The sequence below is a fragment of the Halichoeres trimaculatus genome, unplaced genomic scaffold, assembly GCF_033239565.1.
Source record: "Halichoeres trimaculatus isolate MK-OKI-2021-1 unplaced genomic scaffold, fHalTri1.1 fHalTri1_scaffold_14, whole genome shotgun sequence".
Taxonomy (NCBI): domain Eukaryota; kingdom Metazoa; phylum Chordata; class Actinopteri; order Labriformes; family Labridae; genus Halichoeres; species Halichoeres trimaculatus.
In genome coordinates this window covers 12609033-12628687 of record NW_027437192.1, presented here as the reverse complement: position 1 = coordinate 12628687, position 19655 = coordinate 12609033, and the positions used below count along the sequence as shown (strand labels likewise).

Sequence of the window (19655 nt, the reverse complement as noted above, 5' to 3'; positions counted from 1 at the left end):
GGTGCAAAGGTCGTGTTGTTCTGTCGTTATCTGCTCCCATGCTTCCAAATGTAAAGCGTTTACCGTGAGCACAAAGACTCTGCGGTCGCTTAGGTCGGCGTTATCAGCGCTGCTATCACGCAAGAGGCTGAATGTAAAGCCCAAGGTTTGATCGGGCACCATCCATCATGTTAAAGGTCTGCATTGTGGTTCAGCTGCAAAGGCGAGCGGGCCTGGAGGGGTCAACAGTAAAAGCTTCAACACTGCTGACTGAAAGCAGGATGAGACTTCATAAACAGTGCAGTATGTGTGTTTGTGTGTGTATGTGTGTGTGAGGTGGGGAAAAAGGGATGGCTGGATAGAAACTGACGCAGGCAGATTGTTCCCTGGTTGGCTGTAGTCGACATAAATCACAAGCTCTCCTGGTGGAAGAGGGGCAAGACGAGAGCAGGGATCAATTTTCAGAGAGCTGTATTCACTGCATCCTCTGTGGAGGGTTCATGGGAAAATATCTGATGCAAGAGAGACAATTACTGAGTTATTTTTACACATATTCTTACACATGCTCTGTCAATAACAAGCTGACAGACAACTGAAGAGGTGTACACAAACAAAGTAAAAGCTCCTGCTCAGAAAATGATGGCTTGATGATGATGGAAAGAAGCCTAAATGATTAGAATTCACCCTTGGGATAATCTGCAAATATACATCAAAACTGGAAGGCAGCCACTGGGTTTTGAGATTTCCTACTGGGGAAACATTTTGGATGCCGTGCTCCAGATTTCAGAGTGCTGAGCTGATCCTTGTACTCTATTTTGCCAAATTAATAGTCTCCTCTACACTTCGATTCACTTGTCTTGACGTGGTTTTTATTTGAAAAGACCAAGCTGAAGGCTGTTTTGATTGACTGACTAACATTTAATGAGAAACCGTGTTTTTTTTTTAGGAAAAAGTTATGCTTGGCTGATACCTGATCCCTCTAACAGGGTCAAAATCTTGAATATTTACAAAAACTTCAGCTCATATTTAATGATTGGCTGGTTTTTCCTCAGTTTTTTTAAAATCTTTTGGACTTATTTTGTGTGAGTTGTTGGTCTGAGACAAGATACTGTAATAAAAAAGATAAAAGATATTGATGTGGAAAGTAAATTCCATTTAGATTTTTTGTTGTCTAAAACCAATAATTTAGAAAATTTTTTTTAGCGCAAACAAGAAACTATTTAGAGCAGGGGTGGCCAACCTGTGGCTTGTGAGCCGCATGTGACTCTTTGCCTTTCAGTGTGCGACACTTCGATCCACTTATAAAACTGATATATTGTTGCAAACATTGGGATCAGTACTGATCAATACTTGGGTGATGAGATTGATACTTAAGTTTCAGTTTCTTTTCTCTACATGCGCTCCTCTTAATCGCCAATGTGCTCGAAGATAGATAGATGGAACTTTGTCTCTTCTGCGGTATAAACAGAAATTTGTCGCACTTACAAACACAATAAATCTCAGTTTGAAAATTGGAAATGTATTATTTTTCATTTTGTTTAAATTTGTTGTTGTTGTGTAAGAGGAAGTGCGTTTGTAAGACCACGTTTTTTGTGGCTCTTCATGGTACCACAGTAATTTTTGTGTTTCTCGGTCTCTGATTGGTTGGCCACCCCTGATTTAGAGTCTGAGTTAGAACACAATAATTAATAGATATATGGTGCAATTTGACATTTATGCAATCAAAATATTACCTATTTTTTTTAGAATCAAATTGGAAAGTTTGCTCCTGAATGTGTTAAACACTTAGGTGGATCTTTGCTTTTTGGTATAATGCCAAAAAACAAGAAATTAAAGCACCTAAGAGGAAATACTCAGGTCTTCAAGGGAGAGATTTAAATTATGTTGGAGGCTATTGATGACCTACAAGAGGAAGCAAAATCTTCAGCAACACAATTCACATTTTCTTCAGCAAACATGTCAAGGCCTGAAACTTTGCTGAGTGGGGTAGGTGTCAGGCTGGAGCACTTAAGTCCTATTTAGCAAATACTCACACGTAACAAATTAAAAACAGCCTGATTATATTTTCAAATGTACTTTTCCTACCATGGCATGTTCAGGACCAGATCAGCAAAGTGATAGTATGTACCTATTTGCCCACAGGTAGCACCAAGATCAACAGAGTAGCTTTTAGCAGGGTGTGATGTACATTTACACTATATTCTGACGTAATGTCGTATACTCCAGATAAAAAGGGCAGATATATGAATAATATCAAGATTCTACTCAATAGCAATCATTTGTAGTTTTTGGGTCATAACTGCAAGTACATTTTTATGAAGATTGGTAATTTTTTTTGTCTGGATTGAGAATACTGTAGATACCTTAATTGAATAAAAACACTTTATTTGTTATTTTAGTCATGCTCTTTTAGCTACTGCCACCACTTGGACTAAATTTTAAATTAATAATGTCAAGTTTGGCATACTCAAGGCTAAAAATATCAAGGACGTACATCAGGCTTTACAGAAACTGACTAAAGCAGGGGTCACCATTCTTTTTGAGACTGAGGGCTACCTCACTGAAAATGAGTGGCATGAAGGGCTACTTGTCTGATAAAAACTAAACAAAAATTGCACAGATCACTTTTTAATAACATTAATCATAGTATAAGTGGTTATACTATGTGAAGAGACTGTCCACAGGTCAATGCTAATTATTCAACATTTATAATTAATGATTTACCCAACAATAATGGTAATAAGGTGCGCCATTGTGAGTACTGCAATTATTTTGGAACATGCCTCGCGGGCATCTTAAGTGGTTCTTGAGGGCACCCAGATGCCCATGGGCACCATGTTGATGACCCCTGGACTGAAGAATTCAAGTTTGTTAGCCAGGGTAGATGTAGCCAGATTTACTTATTGGTTTAACAAAATGTTAACTTCTTTTATTATTGCAGGTGTGAAATATCTTTTATATGTTGTGTCCAATCTTTGGTCCAACCATGAAACCATGGCTCTGGCTCTGGTTAATGGCTCCTACCATAATGCTCTATCAACAAACAGGCACAGATGATGTCTGATGGCATAGTGGGGTTTGGCAGTATGTTGATTTAAATAAAAAAGTAGATAAAATACTTTATTTTCTTAGTCTGGTTATGCTGGCAACCAATCAATAAGAGCAATGCCCAACTAGTACAGGCTAGTGATATATCAAGCTGGTGTGCAGAGTGTGGCTTCCTTTAGCAGAGCCCACAATACCAGTCTGATCACCGGCTGATTGTGATCTTGAATTTAAATTTCCAATACAGCGGATGATAAGATGCTTCAGAACATCACAACATCCACACCTGAGAGATACCAGAGGGTACAGGTGAAACTTGGTGTCTTTATGAGCAATCACATACTTCTTTGAAGTGGCAACAAGAAGCAGCTCTCTTTGTGAGAGGGTGGTAATCAATACTGCAGCTTCTGTAATCCCAGCGTGTAAGAAGAACATTGATTGTGAACACGGGTGAATTTCAGGGGAGAAGGAACAATGGATACAAGGTCGTGCTGGGCCATAAGACACGACAAAGAAAATTCCTAATAACCTCAGGCCACTTTGGACAAACAGGTAAAGGTCAGCCAAAACCAAAGGGTGCCAGTCTGGCCTGTGCTGAACTGCAGAACCAGAGCAGAACAGGAAATGATACACATCCTCATCTCTGCGTCTCAGCTTATGTGTCTGTCTAGCTTTGAATCTCCCAGCCAGGGATGAGCGAGGCAGAAGGATTCAATTAGTTGACGATTGAATGTGATTCATTAATCACAAAGGGGGAAATGCGAGGTTTAATTTCCACGCCTCCGGCTGGGGTGACCACACTAATTGCTACCTTGAGTAATTCTGAATTGAGCTGCCGGTTGGATGTTGTATGAAAGCAGGCTGTAAAATGTGCACAGAGGGGTGTTTCCTGCTTGAAAGAGCTGTGATGAATAATATCCAGCAGGCATTGTTGCATGGGAAGTGTGAAATTTAAGAGTGTTATGTGTGCGTTTTTGTACAACAGCTCTTGTTTTCCTCTCTTATACTCTCTTTTTCTCTTCCTCATCCGGAAACCATTCAGCAGCAGGAATACAATGAAAGTTTTACCGGTAAACAAACTGTGATAACGGAAAAATAAAACCAAAAGATGATGACTTTATGATGCTTCTTCCTCTCCCCTCTTCCTCTCTGGGCCATTACTCCCCTGACTCCCCTCTCTCTGTCTTTGTTTTAGGTACTTTGTGTTGGATCCAGAGTTGGGACAGCTGCAGTACTTTGTCAATGAGCAAGGAAGGAGCCAAAAGCCCCGCGGGTCCCTGCCCCTGATTGGTGCCTCAGTAACCCCGAGCGATGAGGCTCCGCACATGTTCATCGTAAACTCTGTCAATGGAGAGCTGTACAAACTCAGAGGTATGCCCTCATCCTGGTCTCAAGGTGCCCATATATGGCAAAGTGCAAACACTGCGGAGTGTGTGTGTGTGTTTTATGATGGAGCATCTTTGAGTGTACTGCACACACTAGTGTTATTAATGAACTCTTTCCTTCCTGTGTTTGTGTATAAACAAGAGAGTGGTTATTAAGATCATAGTGTGGCTTTTTATGGTGGCAGCCATGAGATCTCGTTTGAAGAAAAGACTCAAAAAGTGTCTCCATATTTACATCTTCCCCGGGGAATGTTTATGATAATCTTGTTAGTAACATAAAGAGTAATATTTAACACACTATTTTGCGTTATTGCGTTCTTCCACATCTAATATCACCATCGTGCAAACTCACCCAGCATAATAAAGTGATGTTACAAACACTGACATGTCTGGAAATCTTCCAGATTGTAACACTAAAGCTGTTTACATTACTATGTTTGGATTAACAAAGGATCTTATGGCTTTGTGTTGTGACATGTGTCACTTATTGAACTACACAAAAAATGGAAAGATTTAAGAGTCTTATTATCCAGATTTTCTAACTACCCAGCTGTGCTTAAAACTTGTGATTGGTCCACAGCCCAGAAAAAGAGCAATGGTTACACATCACACACATTCTTACCCTGACTCTATATAAATCTGGCATAACCACCAGAACACTATATATTGTCACTTGCTTAGTTTTTCTCTGCTTAAAGTAAGGCTGCAACAACAAATCGATAAAATCGATTAGTAAAAGCAAGACGGTTTTCCATATTCGATGCATTGTGCTGCGCCATTACTCTATTAGTTTGTCTTCACTTTAATTTGTCCTCTTCCTTTTTGTTGGATTATTTAGTGGTTGGCAACTAGCTGAAGGTGCGTTACCGCCACCTACTTGACTGGAGTGTAGATTACCTGGGCTGCTGGGCTGTATGCGTCACATGTAAACAGATCAGCGAAGGAGAAGCCGAGCCGGCAGGTGAGGGACAAAAAGTAAACATGTGAATAATGCCAGAGCCGGAGAAAGCCGTTTGTCCAAATAAATACCAGAGTTTGGGATTATTTCACTCAGATTAAAAGCACACAGCATGTTAACTTCAACGTTTGCAAAAAATGACCTCGCATGGCACTGCGGTACTACTGTTTTCTAGGACTTGTTTTGTAATTTTATTAAATCTTCACCCCGTTTGAAAACCACAAGAAGTTCATTAAGTTTTTAAGTGACATTTAATTCATGACATTCATGTTGTTTTTTTCCCTGATTCATCAATTAATCGTAAATTCAATCGTCAGAGTGATCGATTACTAAAATGATTGGTAGTTGCAGCACTTTCAAACTGGGCTCCTCCTCCTTGGCTCAGTGCCAGCAGCAGCACACACACACAGCCTCTGGCCTTGACTATGTGAACACATTCACTAGCCCAGCAACCAAGAGACTTGTAAGCATCACTTTATTTTGCATTAGTTTATCTTGGCCTTGTAAGATTTCTTTAATAAATTTGCCAGATCACATTATTTTTATTTTTATTTTGGGATTTGGACCTTTTTTTTGAGATGATAGGACTTTAGACGAAGCAGGAAACAAGAAGAGAAAGTGACATGGAAGTTCGAAGCCAACCTTGGCAAGGACTCCTGAAAAAATGTCTTCCATCTACTGTGACTGCACTGTTTGGTTAAAGAAAACTGCAGAAAATGTCATTCATGAGAGCAGTCTAGCCAAAGGATGAATAAGTTGTATGTCACTGTGAAATATCTCTTTAAGGCTGAGTCTCACACAAAGAGCCCGCAGCTGGTCACTGTGTCTGAAGGCCTTCGCTTTGTGTGACCTGTATCTACTGATGCGAGAGAGGCTTCTTTTCACTGTTGCTCCACTTGAGCCGCTGGAATGTCCCCTTAAACTCTCCAGGGGGAGGATATCAGAATAACTTGGCCTATATTCCCTGAATAACTCAGTCATCCGTGTGTATCTGGTGAAGAGCAAACAATGAACCCACAGAGAAGAAGAAGTTGTTCTGTGTAGCTCACTCTGCAGTGACTCCAGCTCAAATGCTGCATTTGTACAAAGAAACATCATTTTGCTCAAACAGCAGGGAAGGAAGTGGTCACCTGTACGTACACAGCAGCTCTGATTGCGATAAGCCACTGTGCCTCAGGTCTGACTTTGGTTGCCATGGGAATTCCTGAAAGTCTATCCAGGGGGTTAAAAAGAAAAAGTAACTTCAAAGTTCAGGCGAGGGTCCACCTTAGTTTTTTTTGGCAGTGCTTGTAAGCTGCGTATCATCTCACCTGAGTTTGAAGCCTAAATGCCACCTTCATCCTCAGGTTGATACAGTTTCACAAGAGGCTTCATTGAACAAAATGTCCTTCACTACCTGTTGAAAGAAGATACTGGGTGCACAGTAAAAGAGTAAAGCTTCCACTGGGGAAAGCTGTTTGTTTTAGTTTGATTCATGCTGGAAAAGTTAAACTTACTGATACTTTTGCTTGAAATTTTACTCGTCAGGTAATATCCAGGCCTCCACGAAAAAGATTTCTCCTGAAAAACAAACCTCTATAACATATCATAAATCAAAATCAATGCAGTAAAAGTTAGAATAATAGCATTTACTTTATAAAAGGATGGACAACACGTCTCCTCAAGTAGCAAAAAAGTGAGGCCAAATTACCCTCAGGGTCAAAAGTGCTGTAATGTGCTGCTGCTGATTTTTTAACTAGAGTTAGTTTAGCAGGCATCAGCTGGTTGAAATGGCTACAGTTTCTTCCACCAACCAAAAGATGCATTAATCTGTCGATAAAAATTTGTGCTATAGAGTAAGCTGTAGGACCCATTCTAGATGTAGAAGTCTACATAAATAGTCTGATGTACACCTCCTTAAAAACGTAACTACAAGTTGAAATGACATGGAGAGCAAGCACTGTGCTTGGTCATCTCAGCAGCCTCTTTTAGGCCCTCCATTCCATCTCCTTAAGTCAGCACAGAAGGTCAAACACGGCTTTAAGAGAATACAGTCCAAAGAAGAAGTCTTGCAAGTTGGTTGAGCCTCATGAAGTTCAATGACCCTTGTGTTACTGGTCTCTTTTTGCTTCCTGTTCACCCCACTTTCCCAGTCTGGTGCGCAAAAAATACTGCAGACATTCAGCAAGGGGAGCCTACAGGTTTTGCCTTCACTTCTGGAGAACTGCCATGGTGTCCATCTTTTTTAAAGACAGTCTATGATTGTATTTGTTAGGATTAAAAAATAAATCACACGAAGTGAGTTGATTAGTGAAGGATTGGACTTGGACTTGTAACCTGTAACTCTTGGTCAAATGGAGGAAGTGGCAGCTCCTCAAGTGCCAGACTGATCCGCCAGCATGCACAAAGGAGATAAAGTCCTTCTTTCCTGTTAGGGTCACACTGTTTAATCAAGCCTGTTCCCGGTAGTCCACTTAAAACGCACGCAGATTAAAAGTCACTTATAAAAGTCAGGAACATTAGTGTCGAAGCCTTTTTTTAACCATATATTATGGTTCAGATATCTTCCAGAAATAAAAGAAACTGTAATTTGTTCCATCCAGGGAATTGTTGGTGTAGAAAACCAGCTGTAAGGTTTGCCAGAGGTGCAAGGTGTAATTAGCTGAAGCAGATTGATGTAGAAGTGGTCTTCATTATCAGAGGAAGTGTAAGGCCTTCTGTTTTGCTGTGGAGCAAAGGTGAAGAGTGTGGGGAGTGAAATCATGTCTCAATATGCAAACAGCAAATTAAGGGATCATAAAACTGAGACAGTGAGCCAGTGAAAAGGTCAAGTTGTGCTTTGGCTAATTTGGATGCACCACACGTTCATTGAAAATGATAAGGACTGAGTATTTACATCCTTGTGAAGTAAAAATCAGCTCTTATGATCAAATCAAAAAGACAATACCTGATTATAGGGATAGTATTTGCTGCCCCCAAACTTCATGATTACCCAAGTTAGCTGCTGCCTTTGTATCATATATCTCCAGCTGTTGTTTGTTAATATACAGTATTTTAGCAAGTGAGATAAAAATGCGAACAATGTGGCTGCTAACTGGCTGTTTTAAATACACAGCCACAGCCTGAAGAATACTTGCTCCAATAAGCAGGAAAATTGAACAGGATAAAAGCTAGTTTGAGTTGAACCATAATTTATTATGGTGCACTTCCAAAACACAATTTTAAATCTTTAAAAAAGAAACATGTGATATAATCTTTTAGATAGTTTTGCTTTACTTTTATGCTTATTTGTGCGGGTTTGGCTGAAAACAAAACTGTGTCTGCAGTTTCATTAAAGAGACCCCCCTCCCTTTATTGGTTAGAGTGTCCCCTTCATGAGATGATATTCATGTCCCTGTTTGCTGTTCTGCATGGAAGTCTAAAACTACTTGTCCAGGTAAAAAAGGTGCTGTTCTACAGTATGGAAGTGAGTGAACATCATTGTTTACTTTAGCTATTTAAAAGTACCCTCAAAGAAAATTCAGCTAAGTTGATTTTGGCGTGAGTGAGGAAAAACATTATTCCTCTGTTTTTTAAATGAAACCCTCTACTCAGAATTTTTTTTCCCTTCTTTTGATATTTTTTTTCTTTTTTTGGGGGGGCTTTTTGCTAGGCGCCACCCTGTCGGCTATGGCTGCCTTTTGCAGCAGCTCTCTCTTCTTTGTTCGTTTCTTTGAATTTTTTTTTGTCTCTTTTCTTTATATTTGGAGTGGATCATTACTTTGTGTGGCTCATTTGTTGGTCATGGACTTGCAAACTTTTTGTGGCTACAGCGATACTTGTACTACTTTTTCTCCTGTGTTTGTCTGGGGATCCTACATGTAACCTTGGCTGCATTGTTTACATGTGAACTCAGCTGTTAGCCGTCTGTAGCATGTCAATGCTACCTGGTGCAAGGCCTGATGTCTTCCCACAAGGTGAGGAGAAGGAGGTGAGGAAGACGTGCTGGTTCTCAGGTGTGAGCTAAGAAGTGACGACATGGACCTGTCCTTCCATCCATCGTTATTGGGAACGTAAGATCTATCTCCAATAAGATAAACGAGCTAGCCATGCTAACCCAGCAACAGAGGGAATACCAGAGGGCAGAGTAGCATCATGCTATTCACAGACATGGCTAACAGAGCTAACATCAGACACCAATGCCACATTGGTAGAACTTCACCTGCTGTGAGCAGACAGGATACAGGAGACAGAGATGGAGCATGACTGAAGAAGCTCAGTCCTGGACCCTGTGGAGGTGGAGGCTGGCTGAACTGGACAATGATGGACAAGCTGTCAGCATCTGTTTTCTTATGGACCTTTTTGCACTCTCTATTCACTTTCTTACTTTTGTTTTCTTGATTGCTGCTGTGACTTCAATTTCATGTACTTGTTACATTGGCAATAAAGTTCTATTCTATTCTATTCTATTCTATTCTATTTTATGCCTTAATTCAGTCATATAGGAGGATAGAGAAGAGTGTGACACATGGGAAAGAGGCCACAGGCTGGATTTGAACCCGGGTCACCCCGGTGTGGTCAAACCTCATGAAGCACGACTTAGACCACTAGACCATCAGCTGTCTACCTCACAAAATTAAAGTGAATACTGTTTGTGGGTTGCTTGGACTCGTCTACTTGGTATCAGCCTTTAAAGTATTTATTTCCCATTATAGAAATTGTTGGCGAGGGTCTTGTTTACTTTTTTCTTTATCATATTTTTGTTTCAGAATTGATTTTATTCTCTCGTATAACCAGCTTAAAACTCCTCCACAGGAGCTTAAACCTTAAACAGTAAATTCTCGTCAATGTAAGAGAGTCGCCGATTTAATCTGAAAATGTTAAAGTTTGAAGATGTTACTTAAAAGAGGAAAGGCGGACTGATACGACTTAAAGTCCACTTCTCGATCCACTCTTGTCCCTGACATAGGTCTGTACCTATGTTTTCTCAAAATTAATGCTTAAATTTCCTTGTTTATGACATGCCCTGTACCTTTTAATGAAATTGAAGCCTCATTACAGGCATTAATTCTCTGTCTCATGATGATTTCCACCAATAACACCTTCCACTTTGCTGTAATTAAAATGGCTCTGATAATTGGATGATGATGGTTTGGCTCAGACTGACACAAAGTGGGGTCTCTGTGACTCAGTCACCATCATTCAGCTGTCTCTCTGGGATGAATATTGACATTCAAATACAACACGTGAGCCAGTGTGAGTGTCTATTGTCGCTCATATTAAATTGGAAGACAGACCAGCTTCTCATTTCAATGTTCGTCCCATCGGTTTCCAGCTAACACCTTGTGCATTCATCAAATAAATAGAGCTGTCAGCATGTTCCCTCAAGGTCTGCAGCTCTTGTGACACAAAACCTGCTTTAAAATTTTTTTCTGTATTCTCCCTGAATAGGAACAGCTTGTCCTGCGCTCACTAAGTAATGTGTATATCCCTGTCGTCACCATGCGAACAGGTGCTTATTAGCATAGCCACACAGTGCTGCACTCAGTACAGACAACTAATTATACTTAATCACAGCAAGGCTTGCTCATCATCACGAAGAAAAACATCAGATTTAGACGGTCGCTCACTCTGTGGGGGAGTCAGAGTGACGTAGGAAGGACTGAATTCAGTGAAGATGTGACTTGGTGTTTGGCAGAAAGACAGCTGCACACAGGTGTTTCTTTGTGAATGCTCTTACCTTTTTGAGAGTCAAGAAGCCTCTTGGATCTCATCTCGATTGCTGCACTGAGTTCTGTAAAGTCTCATTTTCTCAGAGCTGCCTCTTCACTCACAGAGGCCTTTTAACCCCTGTTACTGTGGCAGATGTCTTCAGAGCGTATGACTGACAAGTGCAAATTGTATGTTCCATACACTGGAATGATTTCCATCAGTATGCCCACCAACACACGTCAGGTTTTATAAATTTCAGTTGTTGGTGATCAAAATGCTTTGAACTCTAAAAAAGCCATCCATCTTTATCGTCCATTTACTAACTGTAAGAATACAACAATCATTTTAGCCTTTAAAGCTTTTTGTTTACTACTTCTGAAATGTCTGACTTTAAAGAGAAATGTAATCCAGGGTTGCAAAGTAGGAGAGCCTGTAGAGTGTTCTGCGAGAACTGGAAGGAAAAAAAGTGAACTTGTATGTAAAAATGTTCACTGGTATTAAAAATCCATACACAAGTGAAATTAATGTGTTGGTCTTACGGTATACCTTACAGCGATGCAACCCAACACACTGTGTGGTGACAATGCAGTGCATCATAACGCTATGCAACATAAAGCAATGCAATTCAACACAAATCATCATTCTTTGAGCAACACAATATAATGTAAGCAACTCAACGCAACACACAATGCAACTTAACAGTGCAACTTAACAGTGCAACATAACACAACCACTGACTGTGTAACTGATTGTTGAGTCTCTCTGATGTCACCTGACTGTTTCTGCACCGGATTTTTTAAGCAAATCAGCTGGCATGGCCATCTTGAAAGTGTTAGAGACTTTGAGTCTCCACACTAACAGCTATAGGGTGCCTGTCAGTCACATGAGCTGAGCTGTACTTCTGATTGGGCAAGCTCTCGATGTTAATATCCTGCAAGCTGCCGAGTTAGAAAAATAATTCACCTCCTGTACAGTGTGTCCCTATAGTGAATTCAGCAATTGACATGGGAGATATTTTTTGTTTGTATGTTTATTTCTAAAAAATCAAAATGGAAAGTGAAAGTGAAAATAGCTTTTTCTTTTTGCTTGGTGTATTTGTGACTTCCAGTACTTCCAGAGCCAGCCTTAAGCGGATACTCGCGAAACAGCAGGTTTTAGCACTTCTGCATGGTCTCACATTTTTAGACCGGAGGTTGCCGCTTGAATGCAACACAACATAATCATTACAATGTAATGCAATGCCTTACAAACAAATCTCTGCCCACTTTGGCACCTCTATATCCTGCATACAGCAAGTATCACAGTCAGGCTTACAGATTAGCTAGTCGCCAAATGTTTTGCTGCCAGGAAGTTGATTCCACAACCTTGAGGAAAAAACCCGCAGAGAGACCCTTTTTTTTTCTTGTTCCCTTGTGTTTCCAGCTCTTCTGGGATACACAATCAAGTATACTGCTTCAGCAAGTACAAATAATACATGATAGATGTATTTTGTCTTAACTGTGTGGCTTGATGGGACTCATCTGTTCATTAAAAAAACCCCTACGACTGAGGGGATGTAGTTGGACGTTGTTAAGCCTTAAGCCAATTAGACCTTGAGCCTGCGAGCATCCTTGTAGGTTGCGTGCAGCCAAAACAGCTTAATCAACTTCTCTCATATGAATTTTGGCAACTGTACAGAAAGAGGATGCTTTTTATAAAGAGATTTAAGGTTCATGAAGATGAGTCTCTGTACTGACTCTATGATTACAACCTTGTTCGGATCTGAACTAAGTCTGTTGTTTTGGCAGCACTTGAACCTCATTTTAGTTTAATCAGATAGTTTTCTGATAACTTTATATTAGGGGGGGCACTGATCGCAATTTTCTGGCCGATCACACGATCTTTAAAGAGTCTGACCTGCCGATACCGATTTGGGCTGATACCTATTTTTATTTTTTATAACTTACAGCATATACCTTCAATATTCCAATCCTATTTTATTGAAAATCATTGAACAATACCTGCGAAACAATAACATCTTCATGTTTTAACTTAAAGCGACACTGGCTGGCTGTCAGACCTTTGCAGAAGTATATAAGATCAGTTTCATATGTAAAGATGGGCCAATCCCTGATCCCCCAAAATTAAGGAAATTGGCACCTGTATGTCTACTTTATATGTATATTTTAGTTTTAACACTAGCTAGATGATTTGTCAGTCTTGCTTGGAGTTTTTGGTATTAAAGTGTATTTCCAGGTCACTTAACACAAGCTCTGGTTGTAGTGCGGTAATTCTATACACATCAGATATCAGGTCCGATTTTCTGTCTGTGTATTTCTTTGTTTTGTTGTTGCTTCGTTTGACCTACAGCCTGAACTAAACCTTCTCTGGTCTATCAAAGGCATTTCTGTCTGATAATTAGTCAGTGAAATGTGATCAGAAGAATATTGTTTTCCTGTTTGACCTGAAGAGGATCAGCACAAGCAGACAGTCAGCGTCTCCTTCAACTGTAAGGCCCGCTGCTCTCTCTGTTAGTCAGCAAGTCCAGGCTTCAACTGGCTATTTGTGTTCACATAACAGGGTGTATTGTATCAGCTGCCAAAGGGGAAAACCACACACACGCATAGAGTAACACACCGCTTCCTGTGATCTTCAAAAATTGGCAGAATGAATAACCGCTGTTTCCCGAATACTAAATGTTCAATTTGGGATAAGAGGAAAAAATGAAGAGGGTCAGATGTTGAACCAGTGCTGAGGATGTTATCATGAAGGTAAAAGGATTGAATGGCCTCGCAGAGAGTTGGCAAGATGAATGATAATGCCTGTATAGACGGGATCACTGACATCCAGCAGGTCATCCTCACTGATGTCCAAGGCAGCCTTAGTCACGCTTTGGACGATATGGGACGTTTTATTCTCGCTATTCAATTTTGTTACAATTTTTGGGGTGCCAATTTGATTTGCATTGCGATTCTTCAACATTTACAATTTTTGCGGTTTTTATTTTGCTTTTAACACCAGGCTAACAGAGTTTTTTTTTTTTATAATAAAGAGATTCATAGAGAATCTGATTTGTTATTGTTTATAAAGCTGAATAACAGACGGATGAAAAGTTTGTTTGGTTAAAATCCAAGCTGTCATTCAAAATCTAAGCACCATTGTTATGTTGGGTCATATATTATTTAATATATGATTTACACTCAAAATTGTACTTAAGGTAATCTGTAGAAGTTTTAGGCAACCCACCGCTGAGAATATCCACAGTAAAAATGTCTGTACAAGGGGGTCTCTCTGGAAGTTATACATCTGCACAACAGCATACATCCACTACACATTTTTCACTGGACTCAGTTACCACCAACACAAACATACTCACACCCTGGTTGCGCAATTACATCCAATCAATCCAACAAATGTTGTGTCTTATGCTTTAAAAAAGATCCCAAAAATAAAAAGTTTCTATTGCTGTAAATTGCTTTACAGTGAACATCGCACCCTCCTGTGAGGTGCACGCTATTGTCTGCAAACGGGTGATTTGCAGCTTAACACTGGGACTAGCAAGGATACACGTTTGCCAGTGTGACAACAGTACAATGTGTGAACAGCAGTCAGTTGTTACACATGGGCAGATTACAGTAGTCAAACCATGTGAACTTCAGCTTTAGTGTTAAATGTCTCTTTCCACGTCTGGCAAAATCAAAAATGTGCACATTAACACTCACCTTAGAATAGAATATAATATTTATTGTTGATTCCCCATGGAGGAATTTTTTGTGTTACAGCAGCTTTACAACAATCAGAGTGCAAATTGCAAAATGGAAATAATAAGAAGAATGTAAGGTAAGATCTAAAAAGTAAACTTTACCAGCAAGTTTTACCAGCCTCCTCCTCTCATCCACCTCCTTTAGGGAGTCCAAGGAGCAGTCCAGGACAGAATTTGCCCTCCTGACCAGTCTGTTAAGTCTTTTCCTGACCCTCTCTGCGTTCCCTGCTTCCCAGCAGACCACGGCACAGAGAAGTGAAGGAGCTACCACAGAGTTATAAAATGTCCTGAGCAGAGTCCTGCACACTCCAAATGACCTCAGTCTCCTCAGCAAGTAGGGATGGGTACCATTCACATTTAAAATGATACTGTACCGATTCCAAATACCTGGCAATCAGCATAATGGTACCACTTTTTGGTACCTTTGTGTGTTAATGTGGTAAAAAATATCTATTTGTTTAATAATAGAATGTTTTTTTTAATTTATCATATTAATTCTTCACTATATAACCTTGCAATGCTGTGTTCATGTCCAGCATGGAAAATCACCTACTCTTCTACTACTGATTTTACGTGAATCAGTACCCGGTACTTTTGACAGAATTCGGCTGGTACCTATACAAGTACCTAATTTAGTCCCCATCCCTATCAGCAAGTGGACATGACTCTGGCCCTCCTTGTACAGGAGTATAATGTTCTTTTCCTTTAGGGTTCATATCCTTTTATATAATGTTACAATTTTTTTTTCAGTCCAAGTTGGAAGAGTGCTTGAAAATCTTGGAAGTTCACAGAAAACAACTTCACTGCAAACAAGGGCTGTTGGCAAGAGAGGCTGCCTCCTAAAATAACAATAAAGCTGCACTTGAAACCTCAAAAACCCACCACCTGCCCCAATGCTATATGTAGGAGTGGGTTTGTGTTTGTTGCTCCCAGTGCACCACTTTTCCTCTTTGTAGATCAAGAGTGGAGTCCAACCTCTCCTTCTGTGACACTGGCAGACTGATCTTACCTATCTAGTGATGTTTGAGCTAAAAGTACTCCCAAGAAGGTCCTAAAGATAGATATATGCTGCTAGATTTGGAGCCAAAATAGGGAACATTTCTGGGAATACAATTCAGACATTAAATGGATTTGACAATCAGATTATTAATTTAACATTTGCATTTAAAAGGGCTTAAATGGAATAAAATTGTAGCTCCAAAGAAGTCTATTAAGAAAAATCTAAATTGACATTCAGAAAGCAAATTAATGTGAACATTTTGTGCATATTCATCTGATAATAATACAATTTAATTCTCTTTATCAGCTAATGAAGGGGTCTGAATTCCTTTCAGAGCCTCCTGTAACTCCAACAAGAATAACAAGCTGACAGGGAAACATAATTCTTCTTTTGCTTTTTGGCTATTTTTAACTCAGACTTCTTCAGTCAATACAATGACCCCCATTAACACCCTCAGTTACTTCTAGCAGTCAGCAAAATCTCCTATTTTCTCCTAAACTCTACACACAAATGGCAGAATAGACACTGGTTGTTTTTCTTTCAACGCATCTTGACTTGACTGTGAACTCATGTCAGGGTGTCTTCTTGGAGTCTTGTTACTAAAGGAAGTTAAAACGTGTAATTTCATTAATCCTCCTTTGTTGTCTGTGTCTTTACAGCATCTGATGCCAAGGAGCAGCAGTTTTGGATCAGTCAGCTCCAAGCATGTGCCAGACGTCACTCTGACAGCAGTGCCAAGGTAAAAGACATCCACATGCATTAACACAGTCTCTCTCTCACACTCACACTAGCTTGCACAGAGTAACAGAGCTGTAAACACAATCCTGGTCTTAGCTTGTGGCGTATGTTTTATGAGTGGGTGACAAAGCCTTGACATTTCCCAGGGGATTCCTCATCTCCGGTGTGTCTGTGTACAAATGTGACAGTTTACCTGAGCTGTGCTCTGAATCAGAAGTTCAACAGTTTGTGCGTCATCCTACAGGTTCCTCTACAGGTTACAGCCTACTCTTTCTGCCCCGTTTTTCTACACCACTTTTCTCTTTCAATGGCATCATCTCCCCTGAGTCTCATTTAAAGTCCGCCTGTAGAGTTTTAGCTGCTGCTGCAAGTTACAGATGACTCCAGCATCCTCTCTCATTCAGTCATTCACTTTATTTTTGGCCTGTTTAAAACACCTCTTTTCTCTCTGAAATCTCCAATGGAGCAAAACAACTGCAACACTTCGCATGACATGACTCTTGACTTGCTCTAGATTTATTCTCCACAGAGTGGCTGACCCAGCCACACTGTAAAAAAAGTGATTTCACACACGTTTCAACTTAAAAATCTATGTCCACACAAATCAACCATGAGTGAGAAGGAAACACAGAGGATATAAAGCCCTGCTGTGCCGTTAAATGTTACACTGTTACACTGCAGGGGGCACAGGCCATCGAGGCTCCATTGCACAGACCACCTGTCTGTGCTCTGCTGCACAGACCTGTCCTCTGTGCTTCACACGGCATGGACAGGCTATTTGTGCCCTACAGGGCATGGGCCCATGTACTCAATGATTTTTTACAGTGCATTCAATGTTAATACAAATAAACGAGATGTGTTGATGGGTTAGGAATAGGAAAGACAAGACAGCAGGTTATTGTCATGGAGTGTATGCATTGGGTCTGTGCCATTTAGAACACAGACTGCCCAGACAAAATACAATCATAACAAAATTACTTTGCTGTAAAGAACTTGATGAACTAAGTTCAACCAACATATTTTATAGTTCCCTTGACCTTTTTTTCTTGTTCAAATTATTTGACACTTCAGGTTAAATTAACTTGACTCAGTCAAGGCAACAAGATGACAAATTATTTTTTAACAGAGCAGTGGTTCCCTAGGTGGGGGTCTGACCCCTCTTTGGAGATTGCGAAATGCCTTTCAAACTCAAAAAATATTTATGTTTGCATGCTTCATCCATTATTTTAAAAATATAAACAAAATTAGGTTTACATTTAACATACAACAAGCAAACGGAAAATTTATGCCATAATTAATTTGGCAAGCAATGCACATGGAGTCTTATTTTTACTGCTCAGCTAAATTAATTTTTGTCATTTTTGTCTGTTTTTGGACATAGTAGACCTGCAGCAGGGGTCTCCAGCACTACTGCTTTGTTGCTTTGGGGGTTGTGGGCTGAAAAGCTTGGGAACCCCTGAACTAACAGCCAAAATACACCAGATGTGTCCAGTCCGGCTCCGCTTTGTCATGGCACCGGATAAGATAGGTTTCTATTAAAGTCAATGTGTGAACTTCCACTTGATTGGGTCTGGCTGCGTCCCTGCTCTGGCTAGTTGCAGCAGATACAAAACAGTATTTTTGCTTCAAGCCTAAACTGTGATGCATCAATGTAACAAAACACAGATTAAGCGGGACAGGAAGTACACAGGAACTCATTGACTCCAGCTGTCCATCAGTCATGCTGTGTGCCGGATTGAACACGCAGCCGGTGTTGGGTTGACGTACGCTCTCAGTCAACACACAACGAAGCAAAGCCAGACCGGAGACGCATCTGGTGTGTTCTTGATGTAAGAGACAGCAGCACACCAAGACTTACTGACACATTTGGGCAAATTCATGGTCATCTTTAAACAATGTTAATATCCATTGGGGGATGTTTATCTGCTGATTAAAACAGCAAAATCCCAGGCAACAACATCACTGCATGCGCGGTGCATTGTTTTGGTGTTTCAAATGTTTAAAAACAGGACAGGGATTATTCAAAACTGAGACATAAACGGGTTTGTCAGACCTTTTAATCACCAGTAAACTTTTAGTCCTGTTAATGTTGAAACCCTATATCTTAGGAATGTGCAATAATTTATTTACTTACTGTGATTTATACTAACTGTATACTGCATGCTACTGTAAATCTGTTCTCTTGTGGGACAAATTAAAGGATTATCTCTTATTATCAGTTTTGTCACCCTACCTAAGGAGAGATTTTACATTAATTTATAAAAATAATTCTATGCAAACAGAATCTGCCTGTCAATCAAATTATTCATATAAATGAAGTACTGCAGCAGGCTCATGTTCAATTACCAACAAACTTTGAAGCTTAAATATTGATGTTTTCCAAACAAACAGTTACTCACTTTAATAGAATCTGGCACCGTACCTTGAAAACAAAATGTCTCAGGAAACAAAAGGGGTATGAATGCACTTTTATTAAAAAAGCAACAGACTGTAAAGGACTTTTCAATTACTTGAAAGCAACAGTTGACTCAGTCGGGTGGTTTCAATCTGTCTTGTGTAGCATAATTTTCTTTCAAGGGTTATTCAAGCGAGATTTCTTTTGACTCCCTGTCACAGTCTCGCCATGCAGACAAACAAAGAGATCACAAGATAAAAAAAGTACATAAGGTTGAACAGGAAATATGATCGAAGAAAGAGACAATGAGTCAGAGAAGGGTAAAGAAAACAATCACAAGTAAAGAAAAATGCCATTAAAAGGGCAAATAAGGGACAAAATAAAAACCCAGGACTGACACGTTCTTCTTTTTTGTAGAGCTGAGCTTCAAAGTGTCACATTTAACTTCTCCTGCTCGTCTAATTCAGGAAAGTTTCCAGCGCTTCCACTGATTCAGAAATAGGGTCGCTCAGTCCTGCTGCTTTTTTTAAAGATGAAAGTGTTGCTAAATGTCGCCTGTTTCACCCTCCTCTTCATAGCTCTGCAGGCTCATTTCTCAAAGATTACTGTGCTGGATGTTCATAGTAACTGCCTTATCACAACCAGTCATTTTTAATATGGGTTCCAAGGATTAAGATTTAGGCATGTGCACTTTTTTTAAATCATAGGCCTCGAGGGATTAGTTTGCGTATTTATGTGTGCTG

The 19655-nt window shown here is 40.0% G+C and overlaps 1 protein-coding gene across 1 annotated transcript in view; it reads left to right on the top strand.

Annotated features, from left to right (window-relative positions):
• The window catches only part of osbpl10a (oxysterol binding protein-like 10a), a 77134-nt gene that overhangs the window by 9211 nt on the left and 48268 nt on the right, over positions 1-19655 (top strand). The window contains exons 2-3 of the mRNA XM_074686925.1: positions 4220-4395; positions 16439-16518. Of these exons, the coding sequence (XP_074543026.1) occupies positions 4220-4395; positions 16439-16518 (256 nt within the window). The remainder of the gene's footprint in view (positions 1-4219; positions 4396-16438; positions 16519-19655) is intronic.